Genomic DNA, 25,356 nt, shown 5'->3' with positions numbered 1-25,356 from the left:
CACCCTTAGATAATCCAGCCACCAGTACACATCAAAGTCCAAGGAAAGATTTTCATACAGCTACAAGTTTCCTTATTCATCTCAGATTTCTTACTCTTTGATATATAATACAACAGTATGTCACAAATATTGACCAAATGGTCATAACATCACTCTAAGTGATGCCTGGTGATGGCTCAGTGTTCCTGGTGCTATATCTGCCTTGAGACTCCTGGGTAAAAAAATGTAGTGTACTTGTCAGTGGGGGACTGAACCCTGAAGTACCATGCCAGGGGAGCTGCTTCATTAATGGGTACACAATGAGCAGTAATCAAGTAAAAAAGCCTAATGCTGGCAGTCCTGGAACACTACATTTCAAAATGACAAAAAAAAAAAAAAAAAAAAAAAAAGGTAATAATAATAATAACAATAATAATAATAACTCATAGAGGGTGCCACATACTTAATGCTCTGATTTCTATGATAATTAATGTTATAGCTATCTTCCTCCCTGAAATTTTCATTCATATACATAACAAAGCCAGGGAATGTTCTGATTCTCATATCTATGCTCATAGGGTGATTTGTGACATGTCTGATAAACCAAATGTCTCATAGTGTTGATACAACTTTCATATGGAGAAAAACAAGAGATTCCTTTTAACATTGCCATATGTCAAGGATAAGAGATGCTATAACTCCACTGTCTGCAAAATTATCTAAACTCTCCAAAACTTAGGCAGCTACAGTAGCAGCGGGGATTAGGGCAATCTTATGACAATAATCTGCCTCTCTGTGTGATTCTCACTTTTCACCTTGAACTGTTGCCATTTTGTTGACTGCTAAGTTAAAAATGGGGTGTCATATGCATCTCTGTATACAGTATATACTTCATCCATCCATTTCAGCCGTCATCCACTCACTTGTTGTTGTGCTGCCTACTTCTTCCTTAGCCTTTATCATGTTTTTTTCTGTGCCTGCCCTCCTCTCTTCCTCTTTCTCCCATCTTTTTCTGTCACTTCCTATTGCTTTTCTTTCTTTTACAGGTGGCTTTACATTAAGTGACAAGCCAAATGGTTTCCTGTAAGCCAAGAAACCATTTATAACGCTGGGTGGTAACCATATAACCAGACCATACGTGCTCCCTACGTGTCAACAAGTGGGTTGGTGGAGGGTTAGTGCCCCTCCCCGTAAAGCAAATAACTCAAAGTCAATGGCCACCCCTTATGGGATTATGGCATCTGGCAATAGATAGATAGATAGATCGTAAATTCTTTTACTTCTTCAACATCCATAAACTGCTGACTGACATACAGTATTTATTTATCATGCCCATCCACTTTCTTCTTAGCCTTTCATGCCACCTACAGTCCTCATACTACCTCACATAATTTCTTTACAAAATGCTCTTCATATGCATCCTCTTAATGTCATCACATTGTCACCTCTCCACATTCTCTGCTACCATTTGATGAATATATTTCCTTACTCCCCATCTTTCAAGAGTTTTTATATTTCTTATCCTATCCAACCTAATTACACACATGCATTGCTTGACAGGCCCATTTCTAATGCTCTAATCCTTGGTTTTTAATATTCATGATAATACAGTAACTACCACAATGTGCATACTAACACTCTCATGCAATTCTCCTGCAGCCTCTGTACACAACATACTCAATAGAGACACTCAGTCACTCTGACAGAGTGACTAGAGATTCTCTCCCTCACTGTAACACTATACAAGCCTTTGACAGGGCCTCTCAATTGCCCATAATGATGACATACAGTGTTAGTGATTTTTTTTTTTTTAATGCAAAGAAGAATGAAACAAAAGCTAAAAGCCCACAGAGGTGTCCTTTCCAAGGTAAACAGAACAAAACAAAATCAGGGTCATGATTCATTCATTTTTGGGATGTCTGGACACACTGTATTCAAAAGACCGGAAGTCATACGTAGAGAAAAATACAAACTAAGATGGGTTGGGGGTGGGAGTAGGGACTGCTGAGGTAAATACTGTACTGCATAAGAAAACATGCGACAGAGCTTGGCATCCTTTGGTAAGATGTATTAATGACTTACAAAAACAAGCTTCGACAAAGCCTAAAAACCATTTTTCCTCTGTCTGAGAGTCACTAAGACTCACTCAAGGAGTAATAAACCTTCTCTTCCTCCCAACAGCTCATCCCCAAAGTGTTACTCTGTGCAACTGTCATTACGCAATGAAACAGTTGTGTGAATCTGGCAACAAGTGAGACATATGAACATAGAACTAGGTTCAGCACTGGTTTACCCCGACCCCTGCTGCTACCACAGCAATGTATACATTCATGCAGACAGTATCACAATAGTTCACAAGAAAAAATGAAGCTAAAGCACCTCTCTCTTGGCTTGTGCTTGTGTCAAGATGAATCCCTTACCTCACTTGAACTTGTGTATGGCAACTGGGTATGGAGGGATAGTCTTTCTCCTATAAATGCCACCACAGTCTCCAGATGGAAAAAAATGATCCTTAACTTTATAGAACCATGTTAATTTTTTTTACTTTCTTCTAAAGAATAAGATTCTAATGTACTTACTCATGAAGAGATATGAATATAAACAACAAGACTCGTAAATATTGCGAATAAATGTCTTTCCTATATCAGATACTGCTCAGTGTTGCATAAACATAGCTCTACAACAAATTCTATTTGCTAACCACCAGGTCATATAGTTCTTATCAGGAGTATAGTATTTCTGCAAAAGTAAACACTGTACATGTTAAATTCTCCACTAACGATCACCATTACACAACTATCAAAGGTTCAGGTATAAACAGTAGCATTATATGTAATAAAGTGAGTAAACTATAATATAATACATTTCCAAATCCCTACTCTCCAGAAACACTGCATTAATGATAATACAAAATTTCATATAAATCTTTTTTCATATCTTAGTAACACAATGGCTCTAAAAATCACAATGTGACTATTCTCTAACATTTTGTGATGATATAAAAAACTGCAAAATTAATGCTAATAGTATAAATACCTATAACTGTATGTAGTAATTAAACTCTACAGGAATCACAGTTGAAGAAACATTAAAAAAAACAAACAAACAAACAAAGAATATAAGAAACTGATATCGAAATTACATGCACTGCTGGAGGCTATGAAGAGAGAGGGCTTTTAGGTGGAAGCACGGCAGGTGGTGGTGATATTGGGGCAATATTTGGGAGCATCGGCATAGCTAGTGGAGGTGATGGCAGGAGTGGCAGGTGTGGGAGGGAGGGCTGGGGGAGAGGCGGCAGCATCGGCTCATCAACCAGAAGCTCAAAGTTGTAGCGCTTCACAATGACAGTGGCATCGTCAGGAGTCATCTTGTGTGTGGTGATCATGTGTTGTTTCAGGTTCCTGCAAAGATGACCCACTAGTAGTATAACATTTCAGAGACCCATGAAAAATAAATGCCAATTCTATATTTACATCAAACTGAATACATCAATAATGTATGTCTCTTGTGACTTGATAAACAAAGTTGTCTTGTCCACCCATGACTATATAGCAGTTCTTTTACTTCAGCTTGGTCCAGATACTCATTCTTTTGTGGATTATTTCATGTAGTTCAATGGCAGAATAATAAAATTATACAACTTAACATCTTTCCCCTAGCACTTCCTCATGACAAGAATATTATTCTAAATTACTGTAACTGATTGCTACAACTGAGCATGCAAGATGGAGAGTTACAAATTTTAGGTCAAACTAGCCTGTGTAGGTTTACATCCAAGGAGTGGTTGGGGTTTATTGCTCACGTAATGCCACTCAGGGATGTGTGAGGCTGGTCACTCTCATCTTAACTGTCAGGACCAACTTGCCTAGCCCCAGGCTCCTACACTCCTCATGAGGCAGCAAAGGATTAGATGATGTATGTATGTATGTATGTATGTAAAGTTAAAGGAGTACAGTTGTTGGAGTTCATTTTGAGGTTGTTTTTACCTCCTCTGGCTGAGCATGCGTCCACATGTGGGGCAGTGACACCGCTGTCTTGAGGGTTGGGTATATGGGGAGCTGGAACATCCTAAACTACCAGCACTCCCAACAATTGATGCTGGAAGCTTACCTTCTGTTAGATGAAATGAATGTGGCAATTAGATATCCGGGAACTTTACAGGGAAACTTGTCTGCTATAATACCTTAGTTTAAGTATCTTGAAAGATGGCAGTTTTCGTACAAGATGTCCTAGGAAATTTTTGAGAAACTTCAGCAGTTTATCCTTGGGTTAATTTTGAACAAAAAATGCTACATTAACAGGGGTCCAATATTCAGCCATTATGGAGCAACAGTTACTTCTGATCTTAAGGGTGAATTCTGAGGTAAACCGTTTCTACCAATATTGTCATCAGTAACTATAGCCCTATAATGACTGGGAATTTGACCCCTGTTGATACAGAATTCTTTATTCAAAATTAACCCTAAAATTTCTCAAAATTTTATCAGAACACCCTGTATATCCTAATGAAACACAAGTATGTTACTGTACACTGCTTGCATTTCACTTTGAATATAACTTGGTGGAATATATTACATTATTTCAGCACCTAAGTAGACTGCCAAACTGGTTATCTGTGAATGAGACTAAAGAAACTGCTTAAGCATATTTTCAAAATGTAGACAAAATTTCCAACCTTTTAAAATCATCTTCAGCAATATGTAATAAACTACTTGCCACACTTCTTGTTTTATGCAAGTATAATGCATTTGTTTTGTTTTACTGAATACTGTATTAATGAGATCCTCTGGTCAAAGTCACAATGATTTAAAATACAGTACATGCTCGGCAAAGATAGTGGAGGCACTGAGGTCCTCAGGCTCCCAAGAGAACAGGATGAGAGGGGACTACCTCAATACTGGTGAAATCAAGATAGCTACTATGTGTTAACCCACCCCGTCCCGTCGACGTATGGGTACGTTGCAACATTTTGCATTTCCCAGTCCTGGTGACGTACTGGTACGTCGTGCAATTGCAAGGTCCCTAATTTGCACAATTTTCAATTTTTGCGCGTGAGGAAGGTGTCTCGTATACACGAGACACCTTCCTCTATTCCTCTACAAGATGCCAAGCAGGGACAATGCCTTACACCGCATATCCTCCCCCCTCCCCCCCTCATGCCATTGTCTCGGCAATTCACCTGTTACCAGTGACCTGGCCAGTAAAGACATTCAGGGCCATAGTGATTCCCCAATCGATGACAATGTGGAGGACAAGGTTTACATAGCATTAGAGGAAGAAACAGTCAGAAATAATGATCAGGTAACGTGGCAAAAGAAGGTCAGGTATGGTGATGAGTTAGTATGTGAAACAATGCTTATAATGACTATATTACTGTTTGAAAACCAATATACTCTCGTGCTACATATAAATTCGTACCAAGTAAATAAATAAATACCGTTTATGAGTGGTGTGAAATAGTTACCCTCCCATAGAACTCGTTTTCTTTGGTGCCAGCCTGTTAGAGAACCCAGTCAGGTAAGGAGGTACTGGTATCTGGATCGAGTATTTGAAACCTCAGGTGAGTGATTTCTCTATGAATTTTCGATGTTTCTCACCAAAAGCAGAGGTTTTAGCTAAAAAAAATTTTTTTGAAAATACCTCGGGACTGGGGGGTGTCAGATGTGCGAAATAGCTCGGGAAGTGATGGGTTAATATTACAATCCTCAGTGGTCACAAAAATGCTAATACTTTTTTTTACAGTATATACTATAAATATAAAAAAAAAGACCACAGTCCCATGAATTGGAAATAGAGTACTGTATCTTTCCAGTTCTATGCAACATACAGTGCTCATCTGAAGCTATCTGACTGTTTAAATGCATGTCATCATACTGTACAATAAGGAAGGGAAACAAGTGGAATAGCAGCTATCTGTACTTCAAGTTAGGAACTCCTGTATATGAATTTCAATGATTTTTTTTTTTTTTTTGGGGGGGAAGGACAATTTTTTTTCCCCTATAGCTAGCTACAAAGGCTGAGCTCAGCAACGAAAAGCATCAAAGTAGAAAATGGGTTCTGCCTCTTTAAAATGGAAGGTTTATACACAAAGGACACTCTGCCCACTCTGAAACTTTAAAAGCAAACCTTCCCCACAGCACATATATAAGATCACACAAGAGCAACCATAACCCAGGAACAAAGCTAATCTGGAGTTAAAGGCTTTTTGTCTGTTTAACATTCTCTTCTCATTAACTTCCTCCATTCTCCCTCTGGAGTCTCCAATTGTCAGGTTGGTGGCATGTGTGTCCACCAGTTCTCCCAAATTGGGTTCGGTCCCACTCAGGGATCAGGCATTTAAGAGGGTGCAATACTATGTTGCATCATGTGTTTTCACTTGTGTCAGGGATAAGGGACCGAAGAGAGAGAGGCTGTTAGAGATTGAGCAACGTGGAGAGTCGCCATTAAGTGACCAAGGCATTTGAATGCCAGCACAGTGGAGCCTTCATAAATGAATGAATGAAAGGCACCCTATCTAGGTTCCTTTTGTGATATATACGCCTCTTTAAAAACACAGCCACTCAACACAGTTTCCATATGCATTTCTTGCCCTACACTACCAAAGCCTGCCACACCTATACTGGTACATGATGCACTGGGTGGAGGCTGGTTACTACTCCAGAGAAAGTGGTATTTCTCAACCATACACAACAGTTGCCCTTCAAGACTCATCAAATACCGCTTGAACATATTTAGTAATGTTGCCCACCCTTGTCAGGTGTGTGCAAGCCAGCCATTACAAAACATACATGCATCTCTTTCTTTACCATTACACAACACAAATATGAGGTGCTACCCAAAAGTTCCAGTAATTTGAATATTACAGGAAAATAAGCTACCTTACCTCCCAGTTCTCACTGTTGCCTTCAAAGTAGTCCCCTTGGGCATGTATAAAGTGGTCCCAGCATTTTTTCCACAAGTCCATGCATCCCTGGAAGGCTTCAGGTGTGATGGTCTTGAGCACCTCCTGCGATTCTGTCTGGATCTCCTCAATTAAGTCAAACTGATGCCCATTCAGTTGTAATTTCAGTTTGTAAAATAGGAAAAAGCCACAGGGGGCAAGGTCAGATAAATAGGGTGGGTGGGGAACGACTACCATGTTAGTGAAAGCCAGGAACTGCTGGACAACAATTGATGTGTGAACGGGGGCGTTGTCATGATGCAGGACCCAGTCCTTGTTCTTCCACTGTTCTGGATGTTTGTGGCGGATGTTCTCCCTCAGACGCTGCAAAACTTCAGAGTAAAACTTTCCGCTTACAGATTGACGGGCTGGGACGAATTCCTTGTGAACAATCCCTTGGATATCGAAGAAAAAGAACATCGACTTAACATTTCTGCGAACTTGACACGCTTTTTTCAGCCTCAGTGAACTGCGAGACTTCCATTGCGATGACTGTGCTTTGTCTCTGGGTCATAACCATAAACTCATGATTCATCACCAGTTATGATCTTGGAGATGAAGGTGGCATCATCTCTGACCTGATTCTTGAGCTCCCTGCAAACTGCAGTGCGATGTGCCTTCTGCTTGTCACTCAGCCATATTGGCACAAATTTTGCGGTGATGCTTCTCATGCCCAATATGTTTGACAAAATGCATTGCATGCTCCTGTACGACAGTCCAACGATATCACAAACATCAGGGATAGTTTTTCTACAATATCCAAAGATAACCTGATGAACATTTCCAACGTTTTCTGGAGCTGTTGCTGTTGACGGTCATCCGAACAGTCATCGTCTTTGAAGGACATTCGTCCTTCCTTGAACAGCTTGTACCAGAACAATGTTCTGCTTTGGGACATGGCATTGTCACCAAAGGCTTGCTGAAGCAACCAGTGAGTTTCTGCAGCCGTCTTGTTGATCCTGAAGCAGAACTTCATGCAGGTTCTTTGTTCCGTGAGGTCCACCATTGTAAAACCACCAAACCACTTACACACCATATTACAATAGTAAGCACAGCTCAACAACATGTCCCCTCACAGACAAGGCCGGGGCCATGCTGACGCACAAGGGGTGCTGCTGACTCCTCCTAGTGGAAAAAGGCAAAACTGCAAAATGGTTGGCTCCCTCTATTCAAATAATGGAACTTTTGGGTAGCACCTCGTACATGTCTCTTTTTTTCACTGTACTGGTGCATCACTCTCTCTTTACTATTTGTTACAATGGAATTTGTTAATGCCTTGTACCTGCAAGCCCCCCACCCTCCACTTTAAGAGAGGCATACTGCATCTTCTACCCATACTCTCATTCACTCTGCTTTGCTTCATTTATATGGGCTCCAACATGCTTGCATGTGTTGGCCTTGATTACCTAATAGTAGCTCTCCACATTGCTCAATCTCTAGCAGCCTCCCTATTCACTCCCTTATCCCTGAAGTCACACTATATGACCTAGTCCAAGGTCTTTCTTGGTCTGCAGCTCGTAACCCTGCTCCCAACGTTTAAAGTTCTCACTTTACGCACCAAATTGTCATCTTCCATCCTCTCCACATGCCCCAACTATCTCAGTTTAACCCTTCTCATCACAACACCAATACATGCCACATCCTGCCTCTCACCTCTTCAACTGCTAACCAAGCTCTCCAGGCCTCGCATTCAGAGATGCACTACACATCCATCTAATCATTGTCAATTCTATGTATCTGAGCCTACATATATCCTCTTCTTTTACTGCCCAAGTCTCACTACCATACCACATTACACTCCTAACATATTCTACACACAAAGAAACAAACTGTAAATTCTCTGAGGTCTTCAATTTGTTATGATTCTGTAAATTCAGCACTGCTTTGTCTGGGTACATCAATAAATGGTATGTCAGTACAGTATAGTTAAATTAAATATCAGTATAATTCATATCAAAATTTCTATCACCCTGGCAGTCAATGTTCAGCTACACTGATTCACTCAGATCTTTTAAAAACTAAGAGTGGCTTGTATTAAGCTATGGCTGTATATGTATAATGCTTTGTTTGTGACTACTACCCAGGTATAATAAAGGCTTTTGGTTTTATAAACATGAAAATAAGGAACATTTTCTGTTTACTGGCAACAGAATTAATTCAGAAATATGTCTGTTAAATAATGAAACAGTGTGTACAGTCAGACACCCACTTCACATCTCCAATAAAGGAAATATGTTCATAACTGGTATTTTGAGATTACAATGTACTGGACAGCTGTTTTTGGCAGACACCTGTCACAATTAACAACACAGTAATTCAACAATAGACAGTGCATAACAAAAGTCTTAATAATTAATCACTCAAAACAGTGAGGTGCTACAGCTCAGAAACAATGGACTTGAAGCAGACAAACCACAGGGTATGAATGCATATTCAGAGACTGATAGTACCTCTTCAATATTCTATATTCAAAATTAGCTCTAATTTTATTTTGAACATGTAAATCAAAATTTAATATAAAATTTCCAAAATTTATAGGAATATTGAAATATGTAATATCTTTTACTGTACATTTATTATCACAGAATATACATTCACTACACTGATATAACACAGTGAAATTCTGTATAAACACTCATTAAGACCAAGAGATAAGTCAAAGCAATAATTCAACATCAAATATGAAAATAATGAACATGAGATCAATGCCCTTTACATACAAAAATAGACAGTACAATAATAAGTTTTATATATTGGTAACTAAACAATTTGACTGTGTGGTCAATGCAGTGTTGTCATGTTGACTTGCACATACTTAGCAGCCTTCCTTAAGACTACCAATCTATACAGTCTAGTCTACAGCAATAGTCATTCAAATATTCAGTACCATACAGAATCTTGAAAGTGACTGCAGCCTTACTTGTTTTTGTGACCTATCTGTTATGAAATTCTTATGCCATTATATCTTCCATTCAGGCTGCTTCCTGCCACATACTGTACTTAGAGCACCTATTACATAAACCACCATGGTGCTGTTCTTCCCACAGCTGAGATTAATGTGTACAGTTCGACATTAATTCACGTGCAGAGTGTTGCTACACCTATGACATCACACGTGCGTACCGGAGTATTCTTTCCCAATAATCAGAAATAAAATTAAAATCGCCTGCTATATATTCAAATAAGAGGCCACAAATGGGTAACTAACTGAGTAGCTGATAATTTTGAGTCGTAGCTTGTCTTTAAACAAATGCATGCGTATCATCTGCACTATTTAAACAAAACATGTTCTGAATTGTACATTTTGTACAAGAAACTGTTTTGAACCCTGACAGTTTCAATATGTAATCTGTGAATAAAACCTTTTTGGGAAGAATCAACTGATATTGAGTTGCAACATGAGATTCATAGTTATAAAAGATGTGCGCATTGGAAAGACATACTTTTCATGTTTGTTATAATTTCTTTTCCCCAAATCACCTTTGCTTCACTAGTGTGGCAACAAAGTATCACCCTATTAATGTGCAGTCTCACAGACCATAATCACCAGTGCATACTGCCAATCTACACTCAACCTAAAAACATGGACTAACTGGTATTTCAAAATGATCCCATAAAAAACTGACCTTCAAAATAATAAACAGTTTCATACTTTTCATCCAAGAGATAGTCCAGGGTACTAGTGCAGGGGAACTGACTGTTTGTGGTTCAGCTGAATTATGGAAAGGAAGTACCCCAAAAAGTTCTTTAATTTGAAGATAATTTTTGGTGAGATAGTACTTGCACTCTTCACCAACAGGAGTAAATACTGAATTTTGTAACACCCTGCTTTTTGGCACTGTTTATGGCAAACAGTACTGTTAACTTCCAGTGGTGGAGAAACTTCATAATCTGTACCTGAAGTGCCTTCTTCTTCATTTCCAAGTGCTGTCACCTGTAAAAGTCAACACTGGCTGGTTGTAATTTGTTCTGCACCTATGACCTGACTTTTTCCCATCAGGGCCAAGGAATCATTTTCATTTTTGAAGGCTCCAACATGCTTGCATGCATCGGCCTTCATTACCTAATGGCGGCTCTCCATGCTGCAAGATCTATTGCAACCTCCCTGCTCAGTCCCTTAACCCTGAGAGAACACTTAATGACCTCGTCCCACGTTTTTCTCGGTCTACCCCTCACAACCCCACCCCCAATATTAACACTTCTCACCTTCTGCACCCAATTATCGTCACCCATCCTCTCCACATGCCCAAATTATCTCCATCTACCTCTCCTCATCACAACACCAATACACTCCTGTCCCATCCCACCTCTCAACTCTTCCATCGTAAACCCAGCCCCCTAGGCCTTGCATGCAGGGATGCATTGCACATCCACCTAATCATTATCATTTCTGTATGTCTGAGCCTGCGAATATCCCCCTCCTTTACTGCCCAGGTTTCACTACCATACAGCATTACACTCTTAACACACGCTGCATACAAAGACCCAATAGCACATAGGGAGAGTCCTCTTAATATCAGGAGAGGCAAGAGCTCCCTGAACTTCTTCCAACCACTTCTCACTGTAGCCACAGAGCTAGCTCCAGCCCCACCTCCAGCACACAACATGTCTCCCAAGTAAGAGGCTCACTAGCAAGGTCAGTCCTTTAACGCCTGACAATCTCCACCTGCTCTCCTCGACACGCCGTGCACATAAAATCAGCATTATCTCGCACTCTACCTCTGATACCACTACATCTCTTGTGCACCCATTTATCACAAACACTACACAAGATGGAATTACTTCCCATGCCCACGTGGCAAACTGCACATGGCCACTCTCTCTCGTCTTTGACAGTACCGCCACCAACCCTAGATATCATCACTTTCGCTTTATCTGCATTTACCATTAAACCCTTACCATCTCTCCACTTCCTAAATCTTTCCTCCACCTCCCTTTCGTTCCTTGCAATCAACACCAAATCATCAGCATAGAACATCTCCCACGGAAGTCCGTTTCTGAAGTCACGTGAGAGGGCTTCAAGTACCATGATAAACAACAAGGGACTCAAAACTGACCCCTGATACACACCAACGTTCATGGAAAACTCATCACTCAAATCTCCATTCGCTCTTACCTGGGTGCAAGCACCCACATACATGGCCATAACCACCCTACACCAGGCACTCCTCCGAGCCAAGCTTTCTCATTGCCCACATCACCACCTCTCTAGGGACTCTGTCAAAGGCCTTTTCAAAATCAATAAAAACAAAATAGAGATCCCTTCTCTTCCCAATGTATTTTTCCCTGAAGCTGTCGAACAATGAGTATGACATCAGTGGTCCCCCTGCCTGGCATAAACCCAAATTGCTTCTCATCAATATTCACTCTTTCTCTAATCATATCTTCTAGGACTCTCTCCATTACCTTCATTATCTGATCTAAAAACTTTATACCTCTATAATTTCCTCTTTCCAGGCCATCACCCTTCACTTTATACACATTTACAATTACACTCTTCAACCAATCATCTGGGACAACACACTCATATATAATCATATTTATCAGGCCAGTGACTAACCTCACCCCTATATCTTCTGAGGCCTTCAACATTTCAGCAGCCAACCCCGACACACCTGCTGCCTTCCCCACCTGCATCCTGCCTACTGCCTCACTCACAGTAGCAACGTCAATCAAAGGCCAAGGGCCAAACACTGGATCTGCTGGCTCCAAACCTTCCCTGTCCCAGTCAAACTCCTCATTCAACAACTGGTTATAATGATCTCTCCATGCATCTTTAATATCCCCACTGTTTACCACTACCCTTCCTTCATCATTCTTCACACACTGCTCACATATAATATCCCAATTATCCCTCTTCATCTGATTTGCCACCTTAAATATCATATTTTTCCTTTCCCCATGGTTTAGGTTAGCAAGTAAAAGTCCTTGTGACTCAGACTTCACCCTGTATACCTCTCTTCCAGCCCTACGCTTGGCAGCCAAGCATTCCTCCTTGTTACCACTCTTCCTACATTCCCGGAAAAGCCTTCTTTTCTCCTTAACTGCAGCTTCTACACCCTCATCCCACCACAAAGTTACTTTATGTCTTGGTGGACCTCTAGTCCAACTGCATATTACATTTGTAACTCTCAAGAGGTTGTTCTTGAGGGCTCTGTAGTGTTCATTAACACCTCTGTCTACTGTTGCCTGTTCAGCCACCACTCTCATCTCGCTATAGAAGGCATCCCTTACTACATACTTGGTTTTCCAGCTTCCATATTTTCCTCCTGGGTACATAAGTCCACTTTTTCATCACTCGTTCCATAAGCACCATATCACAAATCAATAGTTTGTGCTGCTGCACACATTCCTCACTTCCTATAACTTTAACATCTCTCACTAACCTCCTAGCAGCCCTCCTAACCAGAAAATAATCTATCTGACTGCTATTTCCCCCAGACTCATATGTAATTAACGTACTTTCTCTTTTCCAAAAATGTGTGTTGCACACAATCATGTTCATTGCCTCCCCAAACACGAGTATCCTTTCCCCTTCCGCATTCCTTATACCATATGCACATCCCCCATGTACGCCTTCGTAACCTTGAGCTACTTCACCTACATGACCATTTAAGTCCCCTCCCAAAATCACTATCTCATCATCTCGCATACCACCTACTACACATATTAAGTCATCCCAAAATCTATCTTTCTATACTTCATCTAAGCCTGCCTGTGGAGCATATGCCGATATAATTGTAGTTATCATTCCACCAACCAGAATTTTCACTACCAATATCCTATTGCTTACTCTCATAACATTCACAACATATTCCACCCACTTCTCCACAACCATCACATCAACACCCCCATATCCATCTGCCCCCCCCCTGTCAAAACAACTTATAATAACAATCCTTCCCAACAATCTTTCTGGCTGATCCACCCCTGTACCGGACTTCCTGCAAACATGCCACATCCACCCACCTCCTACTGAATGCCTCAACGACTTCTCCTGCTCTTCCCCTCAAACTTCCCACATTCCATGAACCCACCCTCATCCCCTGGGCGATTTAATGTCCTCAGGCTTGCTTTGAAACTTATTTTTAGTCACAGTCAGTATTAATAAAGGGGGTAGACATACCACAGGCCCCACTCACTGCACAGTCCCAGGTCCAGGCAATGGATCTAGGACCTCTAGCCCACCAGCTTACCAGTGGCTGTGGCAGTGGCCTCAGGGCACCCCACCAGGACACTTGCAGGGACACCCTCCAAGCGTGCCTTGGCACTGCAACTGTCCCATCATTATACACCCACTGATAGGGCAGCCTCCTGGGGTGCTAATCCCAGGTTCGGGCCCCTCTCTATTGGGCGGAAGTGGCAGCCTGGGAACCACAGTGCCCTGTACCCTCTAGCACAGGTTCGAGTCCCATCTCGCCCCGGACCCATCATCTACGCCGGCGGAATCCCCGTCACGCATCCTATGAAGATATGGCTGACAAGGCTTTCTCCTGAGAAGGGTGGAGAATATCCAAAAAGGGGCCACTTTGACATATTTGAGTCCAGACATGTACACCTCTTTATGACAGTGTTTACTCTTTAAAATGACTATTCATTACTTTACTCAGCTCTGATATAAATACTCAAGATCATCAGAAGGACAATGCATTTTCTGATGTCTTGGGTTGGATCTCTACTCACTGATGTGAGTCCACGATAATTTTACACAGCCATTTTTCCCAATCACTGTGAAACAGCCTTAAGCTTATGCAGCCACATTAACCTATATATATATCTTGAGACAGGATATATACACTGTCCACTGTGTTCATGGGATATTCAACAGGACTGCAGCTCCAGATGGGGTGGTGTCAGAAACTGATAAAAACATCTGAAGACAATCTGAATAGACCTGCCTCTGTTTCCCTCTAAGAATTAGTAACTGAACATAAGCCCACGCTCAGTTTCTTCCACATACAAGGTACACAATTCATTACGATAATGCCTTTTTACTGACAACTCTTGGCGTGTGAATCAACAAGGAACCATTTCAACAAAGAGATAATGTTCACTTTCTTCTTTGTTTGTATATTAAGTAATTTTCTCCATATAATGCTCTGTTAATCCTAGCCACAGCAAGCACCCTGTTGGTATTAGGCACGATTTGCCGCAGCTGAATTTCTTTCAAGCACCATGGTTTGCACCATTCAGACCATATTATCAGTGTTATCTGGAAATGGCAATAACAAGCCATTCTGTCCAAATCCTTTGGAGTGAAGACTTTGATAATCGATGTTTCAAAATACTGTAGCACTATGCAGTGCTACTACAATATACTACAGCTTGGTGTTAAAACTTTTCATACACCAAGGATGTAATTTGCTGTCAAAATCTTTTATAAGACACATGCCACATGTGTCGGAGAGGTGCACTTTCGTCAGCTAATCTTGTTCAAAGAGAATATCTACAGCTGTTTTCACGGTGAAGGACACAGTAGACCATATAACAAATTATGCTGTCACTTTTATCACCTCAGGTTCCAGTGAAGCAACTATGGATGCCAAACATCACCATCACACCCATGTAACCACCTTCCTCAGCTATCCAGATACATTTCGCTATATTATAGTGCTTGAAATATTGTTGTGGGAACTAAGATTTGTGTTGCTGTAACAGCTGTTTACAACTGACTTGGTTCTGATTGCTGACAGCAATGAAGGTTCTGTGGAGAAATTTAGGAACTGAAGGGACGGTATATTGTCTAGGCATTTGAGTATGCAGTAAGGATGAGGAAAACAAAGGTTATGGTTACTGGGGTGGGCAATGGCAAATTGGTGGAGGGTGGTCAATGGCCTTGTGTGATATGCAGGGAATGGATTGGTAACAACTCCTACTTTGTGTGGTGTTTGTGGAAGGTGGATACTGTCAGGACAAAAAGTTTGCTAATACTTCACTGTTAGCTGTGGTGATGGAAGGTGTTACATTAAATATTTCTAAGTGACAGCACCTTCAAGTTCACAACAAAAGAATATGAGACAGAAGGATATTCTCTCACATTCAGGAAGAAATGAAAAATATGGGATGTAAAACACAATGCTGCTACGGAACTGTTGACAAATCTTTGCTTGTGATGGTACATGTGAGATGCGTGAAAGCTAGACTGCAAAGTATAATCAAGGTACTGGTATAACCAGTTATGTGTCTTTACAGTATATGTATGTACAGTATATATTTAGGATGGCGCATGAAATTTTATGGTATTCTAGATATTAAGAGCATATTTTTCTTTTATTATCCAGGTGGACATACACAAAAATGTTCCCTCTGCAAAGTGTACCGACAATCTGGACTGTGAGACTACATTACTGCTGCACATACAGTACTTATGAACCTCAAAGATGCTATGAAGCATTTATCACCAATGATCACACAAATGAAAAATTAACAGAACTGAATCTGCAAGAAAATCTCTTTAGTCTAAAATATATTCTTACAACATAGTGTACCACAAGTGCTAACAAAAAATATACACAGTAGCTATCATCTTCCACTGCTAACAATACATGAGGTATTTTCTGAACTACAATACTGGAAAGTACTGCAGCCACAGTAAATCATAAAGGAATTCATGAATTAAAAGTGCTTTACAGTGACGCCTCCAATTATGTGGTTCCATTTGCAATTTTCACCACTTATGCAAAGAGATAAACTCTACACTGAATCCTGTTATGCAGGAAAGAATCTGGTAAGTGAGGGAAAATCCCCAAAACTGACTCACTCCATCCACCTTTGCACCGGCCCACTCGCCACCACATGCAAATGATGATGATGGGGAGAGCAACTTTGAGGGATGTGGGGCCTAGCCTCATCCCTTGAAGGGTTAGAGGCACTACTCATTTCCCCTTCTCTAGACCCTCAGCCTTAGATACATCTCTCCCTGACACCCAAGCATTGCTCTATCCCCTGTCTTGGGATATGATCATCATTTATTTACCACTTCGTACATTCTAATTAACCCTTTTTTATGACTTGTGATGTTCCTAGAGGTTGTATATTTCTATCTAGCTATCTATTGCCAGATGCCTCAATCCCGTTTGGGGTGGCCACAAACAAATCGCCTCCACGTCGTCCTGTCCCCCGCCATTTCACTGCCCTGCTCCCAACTCACACACCCCCTCTCTCATATACCTCTCCACCCCATCCCTCCATCTCATCCTCGGCCTCCCCTTCCCTCTTCCCCCCTCCACCTCACTCACATACACTCTCTACGTCAGTTTTTCACCCTCCATCCTCTCCACATGGCCAAACCACCTCAGTGTGTTTCTCATAATGCTTCAAAATTTTTCAAGAGGGCCAAGGGGGACTTTGGAAAATATTTTGGAATTCCTCATACCAATTAGACTTTTAACAATGGTTCCTACAGTACCATTTGCATGGCTCGATTTCCATGGAAAAATTCAGTGATACATTAGCAGCTTAACTGGAGGGGTCACTGTACCTGATCAATCCTACATAAACTGATGGAAATCCATGCCTTTCAGACAGGTAGAATATAATTTGTAATAAGAAAAACAGCCTTCACAAAGAGAGATGAATATAGCACATGGAATGTAACAGGGTTTTACTCATACTCTGCTATGACCAATTTTCTTCTGAGAGGTTATTAAAGCACCTAAGGAATAACTTTAGACTTCAGTTACAAAAGTTCTGAGTTTGGTGAATGTAAGCATCAGTTATACTTGATTTAACCAAAGAAACAGGTAGTAACGCTCCATTATGCTTAAAGAAGGCATGAACTCACATCCCTGCCTTCTTCAAGTTTCATGAATATTATTAAGGATGACTATTACAAGAGAAGTGGCTACATTTCTTAATTTTTGAAGGTTTTAAAACCAGGTCTGAAAACCATTATCAATATGTTCACTCCCACTCTAAGTGTGTGGCAGACGACACTGTGAGATGGTAAAATATGGGATGAAAACTCCCCTCAGATGCCTCTATGATCTCACTTCAGAGGATAAATGGTTTTTGGTGATGCAAAAACCTTTAGCTTTCATTTTTGGTGGGTCATTATGGTACCTAACAAAAAGGAGGCCAAGAATTTGCATCCAACTGCTGCACACATGTGCAGTCAGGGTAAGGTATTCATCCTGACACTGTCATAAGTCAAGGAGTGAGGTGCTGTAACTTGCCTGTCCTTGTATTAAAAACTCTCCCCAAAAAGATCAGAATTAGCAAAGGAGTTTCTAAACCTTAGTGATGTCAGAGAAAAACATAAAATGTGATAAGAAGTGAAATACACAACAGTTTCATGTGAATCAAGGAAATGCCTCAGTATGAAACAAAAGGCAGAATGGTCAAATTTGTGAATGCTTGTGAATCTGCTGGGAGGATGAGGTATAGAAGACCAAGATGATGACTAGATATGGTAAGCAAATCTGTGAGAAAGTGAGGTATGACTAATGAGGCATAAGAACTGATGAGGGATTAATTGAATGGATAATGAATGTATGTATGGAGATGTAATGTACATGACCAGGACTCTCCTCTTGTTTTAAACTAGAAGTCAAAGTAATGATTCTACCCTACAGGAGTTGTGACACCAATTTAATTAGAAAAACTGCACTAGTGCTAACTTGCACTGAATCAAGGCACTTGGGGGCAACAAGGACAACTTCCTTGCATAACCTCCATCTTCCCTTCCCCTCTTCATGAAATGAGGTCAGAGATGTTGACAGTCTCCTCAATTACTCCCACCAGCCAAAACTATGAGAGGACTAGAGAGCTGAGCAAAGTACTATTGTATCAACATAATGGCTCCCTCCTCTCCCTCGAAGCTGCCAAACCAAGAGAGGCTGAACTCAGAGGCCCAGCAAGGAAGGTGGTGTGAAGGGAGTTGTTCAAAACACCCTGGGACAAAATGAATGTTAAAATTATTCAGCCACTTAGGTGTCCTGAGACCTGCATTAGTGCTGTGACCACACACACCTCTAGAAAAAAAGTCTGGGCCTTCACACATCAATGTCCTGAGACTTCAAAAAGCCCCAGAAGATCCAAAGAGATCTTAAATCTCAGAGAGTGGGGGAAGGAGGGCAAGGTGAAAACAACAGAATGTGAGAAGCCATAACAAAAATTCATTCATTGTCTCCTAGTGGGTCTCCTCTCAGCAGTGACAAATTCAACCAAACCTTGAAAAATGATGGGGCAGCTTTATTGCTGGGAAACAGTAACTGATGCAAGAACAGATATATTGTATGACTGCATACCCACCCAACCAGATCAAGCTTTGTAGAAGCCACAGGGTCTAGGGAGGGATCAAAGGATGAGAATGTTGCATCAGGGTTACAATGATGCTTCAAAACAATTTAATATTGACTGAAGAAGTTAAAACATGGAGTCAATGGAGATATGCTGCTGAAGGTCATGAGCCCCTCTGGGGGTTACTCATATCCAACCTAAGTCCAAAACCAACATAAATGAAGTAATGAAGCTCAACCCACAGAACTACCACATACTGCCACTATGAATAATTTTAAAGCTAGACAGATTATCAAGGATAAAACATGACAACTTCATAATACTGTCAACACTCACTTGGTCCTGGTACCACGTCAGGTCAATGATGCCCTCCCTGTGTCTGGAGGACTGCTTGCTCCTCACTTGCTCACACTCCTGACCCATCATACCCTTACAGTACAGCAGTGATGGCAACAGAAGGCTAAGGTAATTAGGGACAAATGCCATTTTATTGCATTGTTCACACATACCACTTACTTATCGCCTCAAATCTCAAAAAACATAAATTATCATTCAGACTTCTAATGCACAGATTACACTGAGTATAAATTATGGCGCAGTTTGTTGGTGTGCTTGAGTGATGAGATTCAAGGTGATGCAACCTTTATCAATGTGATGGTGATAATTTCTTTTCCACTCACCTAAGCATTAGTTGGCAAGCACTGTCTCTGATAGACAAAAATAACTTCAACTAATCATTATGCACGAATGGCAGCACCTACAGTCTTCCAGTTCTTCATTCATGGGTAGAAATATTGATCTACTTGTGCATGGATATTTATTAATGTATGGTATTTCTACAAAAATTTTTGAGGTGAGAAAGGTAATTTGTCGGCTGTCTGCACATCACAAAGGTTGACTGCACTGTCTCTGTACACAGTGACCTAGTTTAATGGACAGTTGATGTTTAAAATGCATGTGTGGCTTATGAAAAGCAGATGTTGATCTCAGGTCTACTGTTAATACAAATGATGGGTACTGTTAATCAAAAAGGGTGCCAAAAACTGGCAATGTTATAGCAATGTAACTAGCAAATCAGGTTTACTGGTAACAATGGACTGCAATAAGCAAATTTTCTCTAATTTACAATGGATTCATTAGCTAGAACATAATGTCAAAAAGTTGATAAACAACAAGGATTTATCCCCTTTGTGACCCATGTCCCCAGTATAGGGCAGAACTGGGCATTTTCAAAATTTAATAAAGAAGGGAACCCCACGGTAGGGACCCAAGAGCTTCAAGACTATGAGCCGACAGGAGGAGGGCAGTATGCCTGGCACCCTTCCAGCAAAATCCCTCACACAGGAACTCTGGGAGCTAAGGGGTTTATTGTACTGCTTTTGCTCTTTTAAGTCATGAAGAGGGAGGCATAAATCCGGGGCAGACAAGAAGTTACCATGAGTCCCCTGATTGACTGAAATTCAAAAATGAGAGTAGGGTCATAAACACAATCACTATAGAATGAGGCAGCAGTCATAAGGACACATGAGAGAGATGTGAAAACAGTGACACAGGAATGGTGACAGTCTGCCCTGATTTTCAATGCAACTGTAGTAATGTGAAATTTCAGTGAGTGTTCCCCTAATGATACAAGCACAGTTCAGTTACAGCATCTCCAAATTTGGCATCAGGCTGTGACAAGATGAATCCATCACTCTCACAGAGTCTGTGAGTTGCGACTGGATACTGATGCATGACCTTCATTCTATGAGGTACAGTATTTCAATTAAATCCTAATTAAGGCAAAACATGCTTTTGACTTTATGAAAGCCTTTTATTTGTTTTAACTAGTTTTCAGTTTTGACAGCGACCTGACAGCTGGGGTTTCCTTCATGCAACAAATTCTACATTCCCCACAACTTATATGGGTATATTTTGTGTACATTATGATATGAATCTGTTGTGTAATAACTGTGAAAATATGAAAGATGAGGAAAGCAATACTTCAGTAGAAAAGCAAACATAGATAGATATCAGGTAAACTGTCTATGGAGGAAAATGGGCTTTTGGTGGCACAAAGACCTTTTTTCACTCCATGAAATTTACTATAACTTGCAAAAAGATCTGTCATTACTGGTATAAAGGAGTTCTTGACCCCTTTCCATAAACCATGTCTTAAAAATACAGTACTGCATTAATCATGAGACACTATTATTTCAGAGCTATTTGGAATTTCTTTAGCATGTCTTCCACGATTTTAAAGCAAATTAACTGACACAGCAGGCCGGACAGAAATACCACGGTGACCATAAATTACACTGTAACACTTTATGTCTGAACTTACTTTAAATTCATGCACAGCACTGATATAATAACCGGTTGTCTAATGAGCCTTCTGGACATGTGATGATAATCAGAGTTTGCAATATTCATTAATCAATAGATGTGTCAAAGAACAATCATAAAGCAAAGCTCAATAACAAGTATCAATAAGTGTGCAAAATAAAGCAATAAAACAGCACACCAAGTAATAAATCCAATTAATAAGTAACTGTAGCCATTTTTACGATAGCTGTCTAAGGCAGCTTACTGTATTTATGTTTATATGAAATTACTGCTACATAAGATTCCATTTCCACCTTATGAACCTTTTTTTAATGTAACTGAATTTAAGAAAACTCTATAATAAAAATGACATTTAGCATAACTGTTTAATACCAGACAGTTCTGCATGCCCTTAAATCAAGATCAATTTGTACATCAGGTTCAAGTACTTATTTTGTGTAATTATATCTGTCTTAAACCTAACCTGAAGAGTTCTCAGCCATTTATATTAATGTTATTATTGGTCCATAAAATGATGTGCTGAAGTTACTGGTGGGCTCAATATGCTATCACAACTGCCTCATTGCCATCCTCTCAACTATAGTCCAAAATTGACAAAGCATCTGTGTGCAGGACATTTATAAATATTGCCAAAATCCTGATCATGAATGGAAAATATGTGACAGATTTAGAAAAGGCCTGACAACATGCCATGCAACCCCTGCCATATACAGCATAGTCATCAAGATGTTGCCAAGCAAGTATGAGTTATGGAGTGATAAGATGGAGAAAAATACAGAACAAAAGGGAACAAATTGGAAAAGAAGTAAACTGAAATGGTAAGCAAGGTATGAGACAACACTGAGTGATAATATACAAAATATATTCATTGAATATAGTCAGAACATTTACTGTATAGCATATGCAAAATGCTAATGATAAACTTCTGCCTGAGCAACCTCATAAATGAGAATGGAATGTAAGAGTAAACATCCTATAATATCAAAAATGTATCAGCGTACCTGCACTACAAAACCAATGACAGAATATTCAATATCTTATCTAGTAACAACAGCTAGATATTCTTTAACGAGACTGTCAGCTTTAACTGGAGTAAGTCTATGGAAGTTAGACATGAGGTGTTGCTTCAGACTGCGCCTTTGTGCGATGTGTCGGCCACACAGGGGGCAAGAGCAGCTTTGGCGTGAGGGTGAGGTGCATGAGTTGACCTTCCCTGTTGTCGCCTGCTGGAGAGACCCTGTGGGGACCAGGTGGTGATTGGTCAGCAAAGGGTTAGTGAGATCAGAGGCAGCAAGCAGAGTGGAGGTGGTGCAAGGGTTAGTGGTCCACAGGTCAGTGGCATCACCTGAGTCGTGAGAGGCCAGGGGCTCATCGTGCGTGGGACCAGTGAAACATGCTGTCACGCTGCTCGCCAATCCGGCATTTGCACCATCGGAGTTGTTTTCATCTCCTAAAGAACCCACCAGACTCTCTAGTGCAGACATGGTGCTGTTACCTGCAAAGGAGAGCAATAGTCAGTACAGTATGGATTTCAGCTTATACTATTGTTATTGTTGTTATGGCCCCAGGCTCATCTGAATGTCAACCCAGAGGAATACAATCTGAAATTGCTCTCCTTTTATAGTCCACCAACCTCCTTTTGAAGGGAGTTGAGGGATGTTTGTTTATATTACCAGGTAGAGTGAAGGTGTGTCTCTTCAACACCAGCATAATCATACGCAAAAAGCTACTACAGAAGAGATGGTTAGACTTACTTCCTAGATACCATGTTAAGGCTGGAAGGACTTTTGTACCATCCTGCACACTCACTTTGCACTCTACTACACAGGAAACTGACTTTACTTACTGCAGTTACTTGATGCCCACGCCAAGAGCCAAAGAACAGTGTAATTCGTTTATTACTGTCTCATCTACAGTACTTACTCATCTATCATACCTGGAATGATATACCATTAAGATAAACTGCAATGTGAACTGAAGGTGTATTATTTTACGCTTGATATCTCCACCCATTCAGCCCAGGACAGACTTTTCAAACCAAAGGGGTTAGATTCAGCCCCAACCAACCTCCTGCTGCTAGAGATCCTTCCACAATTAATTGAAAAAGTCTGTGAGTACAGTATTATGTATAAGCTACAAAATAATATCAGTGGTCTCAAAGGGGTTAAACAATCAATATGAAAAACAACAAGCACCTGACTCAGTACTGAACAAATGACACAGGTTCAATAAACCTCAACTTAAAGATCTCTTCATGTTAGCCAGAATAAAACATCAAAGTGCTGCCGTACCAGTGCAAGCATTAATATGATAGTTTTTAACTCCAAAGATACCGTGGATTTCCCATTACTAAATAAAATCATTGAAATTAACCAGAACAAGATACTGTATTTTCAGTATAACAATATCCATGGAAGTATAAAAGGAACTTTTACTTTAACCTGGTGATATATATTAGTTTTTTTTTTTTCTTCCTACCTCTGGTCATCTTTATTTATCTTGGGGGAGACCTCTCATAGTTCAAAACTTCTTTTCTAAATTGAATATTATCATCTGGACAGAGCTACTCTGAAACTTAAAATATTTCATTGGACTGAAGGGGTTAATATGACCACGTATTCTATGGCATGCCATACGAGAAACTTGCTGTGCTTAATATTTCCATGGGTATAAAATGAGCTTCTAACCATGTTATTTTCCACAATCTACAACATTAATCAAAATACATGGATGGGTTACAAACTAACTATTGAAGGAATAGGATAAAATAGCAAAAGACAATGAAATATTAAAAGTTGCTCAAGTTTATTGTACTTCTGTCAACAATCCTTACAACTTACAATAAGGAAGATACAAGCAGTAAAGCTATGAGATCAACCTCTGGCAAACAGATTTTATCTCCACTAGTCTGAGGTGAGTCCGTGAATTACCGTCAGCGGCCTGACATTCAAGCTTACAAATTTTATTAATCAGTGATAACAACTGCAAGAGCTAATGCTGATTATTGAAGAAGGTGAAGAGGATGAGAGGCACTTGTGGCACAACACACATTTCTGATAAAAATGAGATTCTTGTCCAGTGCATAGGAATGCATTTAACAGTGGTAGGTGAACACATCTTGACGACAGACACAGAGAGAAATGCAAAAAAAAATTACAGTATAAAACAATACAGTAAATCATGTTTCTGATCACATTCTCTGTCTTAAAAAAAAATATATATATATATATATATATATAGATAGATAGATAGATAGATAGATAGTCCTCTGTACTGATAATGATGAGTGAAATCCATTACAGTGCTTCTGAACCTATTATTTAAGAACATACAATAAAATTTAATGTATCAAAGAATTAAAGAATTACAGGCAGCATGAAATATCTGCAAAATACAAAGGTGAAAATAGTCTTGATATCTATTTCCCTGTATAAGTGAAACCATAAGGATACTAATAGGTGACTTCTAATCTACTGTACAGCTGTCCACTACAAACCTTCATAAATTCAGTGGCAAGAATAATTGTTAATTTGTATCATGAAAATAGCATCGATATTCCAAGACACTGATTCTAATCTTCACAAGGATCATACAGGCACACTACTCTATCTGGGAATTTTAGAATGGAGGATTCCTGGTATTGGACAGTGGGATAAGGGGGTGATGAATACTGTACTATGTGCTGACTTTTGTGATTCATTGTTTACTTTTGAGTGTTGTTAGTGTATCATGTTGCAAGAACATTGTCCATAAAATGTGTCAAAGAAAAGAAAAGAATAGAGTTGGAAAACAAAAGAAAGCCATCAGACAGTTGGCAGCAGTGCACATTCAAGCATTCAGTATTCATTGATGCATAAAATTTTATTTCATTC

At 40.1% G+C, this 25,356-nt stretch overlaps 1 protein-coding gene across 1 annotated transcript; it reads right to left on the bottom strand.

Moving 5' to 3' along the window:
* Window positions 1-3,136: 3,136 nt before the first annotated feature.
* On the bottom strand, window positions 3,137-23,972 carry LOC145416486 (uncharacterized). The gene is made up of 4 exons (XM_080285443.1): window positions 23,963-23,972; window positions 22,830-22,979; window positions 3,966-4,092; window positions 3,137-3,380 (listed from the first exon to the last, which is right to left on the bottom strand). Exons 1-4 carry the CDS (start codon window positions 23,970-23,972, stop codon window positions 3,137-3,139), a joined length of 531 nt encoding a protein of 176 aa, XP_080141569.1.
* Window positions 23,973-25,356: the final 1,384 nt, after the last annotated feature.

The sequence above is a fragment of the Coenobita brevimanus genome, chromosome 106 (assembly GCF_032717465.1).
Source record: "Coenobita brevimanus isolate Jiangsu-jjx chromosome 106, ASM3271746v2, whole genome shotgun sequence".
Classification (NCBI taxonomy): domain Eukaryota; kingdom Metazoa; phylum Arthropoda; class Malacostraca; order Decapoda; family Coenobitidae; genus Coenobita; species Coenobita brevimanus.
The sequence above is the reverse complement of the archived record's forward strand: the minus strand, read 5'-3'. Positions and strand labels throughout refer to the sequence as shown.